The 8,827-nt window shown below is 41.0% G+C and overlaps 1 protein-coding gene across 1 annotated transcript; it reads left to right on the top strand.

The window, feature by feature from the left end:
• Positions 1-6: 6 nt before the first annotated feature.
• Positions 7-4,299, top strand: LOC116181519 (zinc finger protein 501-like). Its single transcript, XM_031501910.1, has 6 exons — positions 7-112; positions 160-208; positions 256-370; positions 1,557-1,747; positions 3,322-3,826; positions 3,877-4,299. Exons 1-6 carry the CDS (start codon positions 104-106, stop codon positions 4,250-4,252), a joined length of 1,245 nt encoding a protein of 414 aa, XP_031357770.1. The 5' UTR covers positions 7-103; the 3' UTR covers positions 4,253-4,299.
• The last annotated feature ends 4,528 nt before the right edge of the window (positions 4,300-8,827 follow it).

Here is an 8,827-nt window from a genome sequence, read left to right as displayed (position 1 = left end):
AGACAGCCTCCCGCAAAACATCTGCATCAAATGTTACCAGCTACTCGTCCAGTGCTACAACTTTAAGAAACAATGCGAACAATCGGAGATCACGCTGGCACAAATGCAGAAAGTATACCCCTACAAACGTTCGAGCGTATTCGATTGTTTCTGTTGCAGATCGACGCGAAGACATTCCACTGCGGCGCGTGCGGGAAAACATTTGACTGTAAGTCGGACAAGCGAAAACATTTGAATCGATTACGTGGTTTTTAGCAAACGCCAAACTTAAATCTCACATGTTGTCGGTTCACGAACTTCGGTGCTTTAATTGTGATGGTGTCTTTGTTTCGTCGTACGATCTCGATAGTCATTCTTGTGGCTTTAGAAGGTAAAATTTACAATGGTTCCATATGTACAGGGTGGCTCGAAAAGTTAAAAGCCTTTGCCCACTAGAGGGGATAAATTTGGCTCTCTCAAACCCTTTATCCACTAGTGGGCGTTTCCCATAATGCAGTTGTTTTTTGTGAATAATAGGTGACGCTTAATTGTAGCGTAATTACACTGATAACAAATATACAAAGTTATTCAAAGTGTTTCAAAAGATAGATATATCTCCTATCTTTTGTTGAGTAATTGCATTGTTCACAATTAAAGACTGGAAATATGCGTTAGACGACTTTTTAAATTATCCTTATTGATGGAAGTAATGTGACGTTTTAAACTACCCTTGCTCTGTAAGGTGTAATTACATTGATTGCAAATGAAATTTTTCCAACTGTATTTACTTTTACAGCCGTAAAAACTACAATAATGATTACTTTTGGTCATTATAATTTAAAAAAATGGCGGTCTTATCCCATCAATATTAACTACAATGTGCTGCCACCAGAGGTCTCACTTTTAATCTGAATCGCTAATAACCAATGAATAAAGAATACCAGGAAGGAGCATTACTCAGGTTGTATACGAGAGAGAGTGCGACGGAAGTCGGCCATTTGCAAAAGCCACTTATGACTCATTTTTGTTGTGGTTTTTGCAGTGACATAAAACAATGGTTAGTTGTTGTGCTTGTGGTTGCTCCAAAACGGAAAAAAATAAAAGTTTGGGAATTACATTTCATGTCAGTATTGATACCAATATTATTTTTATATAGTACATATAAATTTACAAATTTTTTATCGGAATGTAGTTTGAGGTTAGTTAAACAAAAGTCATAGGCGGAGTAGACACATGGGAGTTTAGATTGTTTTCGTGTAAAATTCTTTATAATTGTATCCTTCTACAACTGTAAGGTAGGTACGCCACTGGAACAGGAAACTATTGTCCGCCATTTGCAAAAGCCATCGCGGTCGCACGTATATTGTTGATATTCTCCTTCCTGGTATTAACACAAAACAACTAAACACTCTCAAATGTTACAAAATGAAGACATACGCCACCTATTGGACAATAGCAAAATTATTTCCTAATACGTGAAAATTTGCATTTGCGGAAAAAATTTACCACCAACTTCAAAAACACCTTCTGAAATTTTGCCATTACCATCACCTTGAGTTCTTCTTACGTTTTTCCAGTGACAAAGAAGACTCGCTCACTCAGGATGACCTGACGGCATTTTTGGACGCAGAGGCGCCTCCGCCCTTGCCTTTTCAATGTACCGAATGTACGCACTCTTTCAAAGTGCAGGACGATCTGGATTTACATCTGTCCACGCACTTACAGGCGGGCGATTATGCGTGTAACCGATGTCAAAAACAGTTCGCAAGTGAGTAACAAGCTGAGAGTGGGCGGGACTTGCAAACTTGACTTGAGTTGTGGTGGGTTCGCAGTTTGCACGTATCAAATACTCTTCACATAAACATTTATTGCATACCATGTCAGTACAGATGTTCTGGGGACGAAGAGGGCGTGCCTACACCAAGTCAGGTTTGCGAGAATATTCTGATCACTTCATCATACTTGAATATGACTCATCGATGTATGTCTTAATAATAAGAATACTTTTCACTGTGTCTCTTACAGTCTGACACATACTACTTACGACTTGTTAGAAAAGGATGGCACTTCACAACTTGAGTCAGCTGTGCCATTCGTGTTGCCGGTCCAAAACGTACGTCTTGTATTTGCATTAGTTTTTCATCTTGTCATTTCGCGTTTACCCGGTTATTGTTTATTTTTACGTTTTTTCTATAAATTTCTTAAAAAACACATTTTTGTAGTGTTTAATTGGATCATGGTAGAAATTTTATTTAAACAACTCATGTTGCTGCCCATCGGGTACGGTTCTTGGGGTGCTCAGAATAAAAAGTGCATGTATTGCAAAAATGTTGGACATTCAAAAGAAGACTGCCATAAACTTGCAAAATATAACCTAGCACGCGATACTAGTGAGGGCAGATCCAATTCAGAAAACGCGATCACTTCAACTTCTAAAGCGATCAATGAAGAAAAAAGTATCCAACGTTCCGACGAGAACTGTTCAGCTGATTCGGCGGAATTTAGGTTTCATTGGTTGAGAAAAAGTTTAGCTGATTGGTGGAACGCATTCGAATGGTCGATGGGCGTAGTTAAAAAAAATGAAGGTGGTTGGAATTTAATCGTTGGTGGCAATGCGCGTTAAGCCACGACAGCATTCGCGTCGAGTGCGCAAAAAAAGTTGAAGTTAGTTTGCGCGGGATGCTTTTATGAATTGTGAAAATACATATTAAGCCGCGTTGGAGGTCGCGGCGACTTCCGTGAATCAAATATAGCGCGAACAATCGGAAGGGGCACATTTATTTAATAATAATTTCTTAGGCAAACACCTAGGCAGAAAAGTCTCCCTCGAAAACCTCTACGCATGGCTTTCGGCTCGCTCGGAATATTTTGCAATTATAATTTGTAACAACACACGCAGAGTAGAAGCTCCTCGAGTTCGGCACATATCTAGGCATACAAGTTCCGCTCGCTCGGGGCCTAGGGAATTTAGTCGTCGGTGGCATTGCGCGTTAAGCCACGATGGAATTCGTGTCGAGTGGGTAAAAAAGTTGAAGTCACATATGATATCTCTTCTCTCGTGTTGATTAGTCGTCCACGTTTTTCCATCATTTTTAACGTACTTCCAATGAACTAACGGTACTGAATAAATGTACACAACTAACCACTGTGAAACACTAATTTGCGCGCCATTGTCTTGCAACTGGGTACTCCTTTGAACGCGGGACTACTAGTGCGCGTGCGAGCCAAAAGTATAAGTCGGCCGACATCGTCGGAATATTAAACCCCTCGATTTTAAAAATGAGTCATACCCAAGTATACGTTGTTCATAGTATAGCAACAAGCTTCATGTTTCACATTTAGCTAGACAAATGCTGAAAAGGCACATCAAAATCCACATGGTCGACAAGCCGCACGTCTGCAAGCAGTGCGGGAAAGGTTTCGCCGAGTCCCACGCGCTTACGAAACACACGAAGAAGCACTTGGGGCAGCCGAGAGAGAAGAGGCACCTGTGCACGATCTGCGGTCAGCGCTTCGGCGAACCGTTCTACCTGAACATTCACATGAGGAAGCACACCGGAGAGCGACCCCTGATATGCGCGACGTGCGGAAAGTCGTTCGCCGATCCGCGCTCGTTGAAGGCGCACCATATGACTCACACCGGCGAAAGGCCGCACAAGTGCAACCTCTGCGGGAAGGCCTTCAGTCAGAGCGTGAATCTTATCAAGCATATACGAATACATACCGGCGAGAAACCGTACGTTTGCTCCGAGTGCGGGAAGTGCTTTACGCAATCGTCGAGTTTGGACAAACACGCCCGTACGCATACTGGGGAAAAGCCCTACAGCTGTGAGCACTGTCTGAAAAGGTAATTTGTAGCAAAATTCCAATTTGCCGGTCTCTTATTTTCTGTTGCAGGTTCGCCGAGAAGGGAACGTTGGTGCACCACATTCGCACGCACACCGGCGAAAAGCCGTACGTCTGCGACCAGTGCGGGAAGTGCTTCGCCAGTTCGTACGAGTTGAAACTGCACGATCGCAAGCATTCGGGAGTTAAGGCGAACATTTGCAGCGCGTGCGGCAAGGACTTCGCCACTAAGAGCAACCTGTCGGTGCACATGCGCACGCACAGCGGAGAGAAACCGTACCAGTGCGCCGTGTGCCGGCGAGCGTTCGCCGATAACGGCTCGTTAAAGAAACACCTCAAAGTGCACCAAAGTGTTCCGATACAAACGCTACCTGATCCGTGCGTCGAGATCGGATTAAACGAACGACTTTATTTCAACCTCTCGTAATACATATCTAGTTGTACTATTCTATTATAATTACATCGTCGTCGGAAGACTCTTTGTTTTCATTTCGCCCCGCCTTAATTACGCTAACTTCCATCGGTAGGTTGGGAGGTAGGCTGAGATCGGATACGGGGGCGGTCTTCGGCTGCGTTTTTTGTTTCGTGTTACCAGAAGCCCGCTGGTCTAACTGGGTTCCCACCTACATTTCAAAAATCAATTTGCGTCACTGCGATTAGATTCGACATACTGCCGTAACCCTATTTACACTAAAGAGACTAAAATTAATACATTCAAGCTGTCATCTGAAGATGTCGGTAAAGGGTAAATTTTATTCAACATTTATACATGTACCGCTTGGTAGCGAACATGAACAAAAGTATGCCTCGAAATAAAAAACGCGTGCATTTTCGACACAGGGCGATCAATAATCCTATGCTGCGCCGCTCTTATAAAACATCACATTAGTAATCATTTGCCGCAACCAGGTATATGTGCACCAATACAAAACATAACCTATAATTTATTCTTTAGCCTTATTAGTTTCGTCGATCTTTAAAAACCTTTAAGAGCCTTCAAAAACGGTTAATGGTTGACCCTTTAAGAGTAATGCGAGCCTTCAAGACTTTTCAAGGGACATTTACTCTTTCAGAGCCTTTAAGAAGTCCTTGACATTCTCTCGTATGAAGCGAACCTTTATAACGGGTGGTCTCTTTAAAATTTCAAAAATATTTTCTAATTTGTTTTGTTCAACACAGGGAAATTTCCCTATGTACCGCTTCATAGTGAGCGTGAAAAAAAAATATCTGGCGATAACCAGAGAGGTGCTCGCGGTTGCCACGATCTCTTGGCACCTAAAAGTTTAGTATGGCGAGCCTTTGCGGTCGTTCCTGATACAATGAGAGCTTTTAATAGCCTTAAACGCTTTATAAAAACCTTTAAGAACCTTCAAAAACGGTTAAAGGTCGACCCTTTAAGGATAATGTGAGCTTTCAAGACTCTTCAAGGGACATTTACTCTTTGAGAGCCTTTAAGAAGTCCTTGATATTCTCTCGTATGAAGCGAGCCTTTATAACGGGTGGTCTCTTTAAAATTTCAAAAATATTTTCTAATTTGTTTTGTTCGACATAGGGAAATTTCCGTAGTACCGCTTTATAGTGAGCGTGAAAAGAAATATGTCTGGCGATAACCAGAGAGGTACTCGCGGTTGCCACGATCTCTCGGCCCCTAAAAGTTTAGTATGGCGAGCCTTTACAGCCGTTCCTTATACATTGAGAGCTTTTAATAGTCTCAAACGTTATTTAAAAACCTTTAAGAGCCTTCAAAAACGGTTAATGGTCGACCCTGGAAGGGTAATGCGAGCCTTCAAGACTCTTCAAGGGACATTTACTCTTTGAGAGCCTTTGAGAAGTCCTGGACATTCTCTCGTATGAAGCGAGCCTTTATAATGGATGGTCTCTTTAGAATATCAAAAATATTTTCTAATTTGAGTGTTGTTCAACATAGGGAAATTTCCGCATGTACCGCTTCATAGTGAGCGTGAAAAAAATATGTCTGGCGATAACCAGAGAGGTACTCGCGGTTGCCACGATCTCTCGGGACCTAAAAGTTTACTATGGCGAGCCTTTACGGCCGTTCCTTATACATTGAGAGCTTTTAATAGTCTCAAACGTTTTTTAAAAACCTTTAAGAGCCTTCAAAAACGGTTAATGGTTGACCCTTTAAGAGTAATGCGAGCCTTCAAGACTTTTCAAGGGACATTTACTCTTTCAGAGCCTTTAAGAAGTCCTTGACATTCTCTCGTATGAAGCGAACCTTTATAACGGGTGGTCTCTAGCATTTCAAAAATATTTTTTAATTTGAGTGTTGTTCAACATAGGGAAATTTCCGCATGTACCGCTTCATAGTGAGCGTGAAAAAATAAGTCTGGCGATAACCAGAGAGGTACTTGTGGTTGCCACGATCTCTTGGCACCTAAAAGTTTAGTATGCGGAGCCGTTCCTTATACATAGAGAGCTTTTAATAGTCTTAAACGCTTTGAAAAACCTTTAAGAGCCTTCAAAAACGGTTAATGGTCGACCCTTTAAGGATAATGCCAGCCTTCAAGACTTTTCAAGGGACATTTACTCTTTGAGAGCCTTTGAGAAGTCCTTGATATTCTCTCTTATGAAGCGAGCCTTTATCACGGGTGGTCTCTAAAATTTCAAAAATATTTTCTAATTTGTTTTGTTCAACATAGGGAAATTTCCGCATGTACCGCTTCATAGTGAGCGTGAAAAAAATATGTCTGGCGATAACCAGAGAGGTACTCGCGGTTGCCACGATCTCTCGGCCCCTAAAAGTTTAGTATGGTGAGCCTTTACAGCCGTTTCTTATACATCGAAAGCTTTTAATAGTCTCAAATGTTTTTTAAAAACCTTTAAGAGCCTTCAAAAACGGTTAATGGTCGAGCCTTTATAGCATTCATGTATGTATCTCCAAGGCCTTTCAAAACCTTTAATACGCATTTACTCTTTGAGAGCCTTTAACAACCTTACCAAGTCCTCGAGATTCTACATGAGACGAGTCTTTTACGGGTCACAAAACGAGTGAATGAATTTCTGAAGACAAACCAGAGACGATTGAGCTCAAGACTGGTCGGTTTGGAAAAATCCTCCCACGCCCCTAGGGAACAATCACTGGGACTGCAATTCCGCTACGGACAAGCGATATAAACTTCTGTCGGTCAAAAGGCGAATATTTCACGAGTAATCAAGCGTCTGCCGCCAGGACACGAGAATCCAGAGCGTGCTCGACAGCAAGTGGTTTGGAAAAATCTTGCTCGTCCCAAGAGGATGATCACTGGACCTGCAAATGAGTCCATTGGTCAAGGCGTGTAACGGGAGCCCGTTTCGGGTTTAAATTTATTTGGGTTAGTAAATAGATACAAATGAGGGCCTGAGATTGGTGAAAAGGGGACACTGGTCAAATTAAGTTTTGGATATATCAATTCTACATTATTTACTCAATCAGACCTCATACACCATGGTATTTCAGTTTTACACAACGAGTTACAACCTAAGGTGCAACTACAAGTCAACGAGTCAATAAGTAAAATCAGCACCATTGGCGTAACAACGTGGAGGACAACATTTTCAACCCTATACATCGTGAAATATCACAACGCCATCTTTTCAAGGAAGGGCAGTACCGCTTGTACTCTAGGGAAACCATTCATTCGCGAAAACACGATAATTAAGGTAACGTAATCTTGTTTGATTTGTTTTAAAAAGAATGATCTCTTCCCTACGAATTGGGCATGTGAGAAGGCGAGTGAAATTAACACCATGAGTGTCTGCGCGCGGATTTACTGAATTCAGTGTAAATTCATCAGAGGACAGCTTAAATGAATTTGAATTTAGTTCTAAAGGTCAATCAATATTTTATACTAACTGTTTGGTTTTAAAAGCATAATTCAATAACGGCATTTATTTTCCGGATTTTCCCATACCATTCTAATCTGCCAGGGTCGAGTAGATAACTCAACTGGACACTCGCATTAAGTCCGTCGCGAGAGTTAGTTGATACAATTACTAAAAGATACAATTACTAAAAGCAATTAAAATTCGCTCTGTGAAATAAATAAAGGCCGATCAACGAACTAATAGTTTCGTGAAAATTCATCCTTGCATTTACCCTTTCCATTCCGTAATCTTGTCACTTGTCCTTATCCCTTGTGCGATATCTAATCAAGTTACATCTAAAGGGTAAGTGCAAAATTTTTGGAATACAGTCCATTTCATTATAAAACATTTGTTGGTCCTTCGAGCGCCGGTTAAATTAAGTAACTGCTCTATGTATGAATTTGCGATTAAACGTTTATCATCAAACTTATCGACCAATGCCTTAAGAATAATTCGATAGTTATCGCCAATAGGGGGAATACCTGAACACACTGACAGCGCACTGCCGCTCAAGCACCCAACCAAATAATTGACACGATCGACATCGTTTAAATCTCTATTGTTATGAATCATATTGTTGTAAATTTCTATGAACAAAGGCCAATCTTTAATATTACCATTAAATTTCGGCAGAGGCAACTCTGGTAACTTCCGAATTGTTTTTGCTGTGACTAGATCACGTTGTGGTTCTGATCCTGTAGCGTAAGGCGATGCAGTAGCAGGGGGAATTGCACGTTTCGCGACCGATTCTATGTGACAAATTAATTGGTCAAATGTTTCTAATACTTGGTAATTAGGGACGTGATCTTCGCTAATTTGATATTCAAGTTTATTGATTTCATCTAAGGTGTCTAAAAATTTTGTTTTTGTATCTGCCAAGGTTTCGTATCTAACCCGAAAATTATTCAATTTTTCTGAAGAAGATATATCGCGACTATTCTCATACAATCTCTGCAACCTTTGAAAATATTGCTCCTTTTTTGCAACTAAAATTCTAAGTTGTTGCGCTTTCGATGCCATTGAAACTATTGAAATACTACTATACAAATGAAAACCAAAACCAAAGGAAAGGCAACAAATGTGCTCTGTGTAATATCTATTTCGCGATAAACGAATCTGCGCTCGATAGGACCAACAA

The sequence above is a fragment of the Photinus pyralis genome, unplaced genomic scaffold, assembly GCF_008802855.1.
Source record: "Photinus pyralis isolate 1611_PpyrPB1 unplaced genomic scaffold, Ppyr1.3 Ppyr1.4_LG9, whole genome shotgun sequence".
In the NCBI taxonomy this organism is placed as follows: Eukaryota; Metazoa; Arthropoda; class Insecta; order Coleoptera; family Lampyridae; genus Photinus; species Photinus pyralis.
Note: the sequence above shows the minus strand (reverse complement) of the source record. Positions and strands in the feature narration are given on the sequence as shown.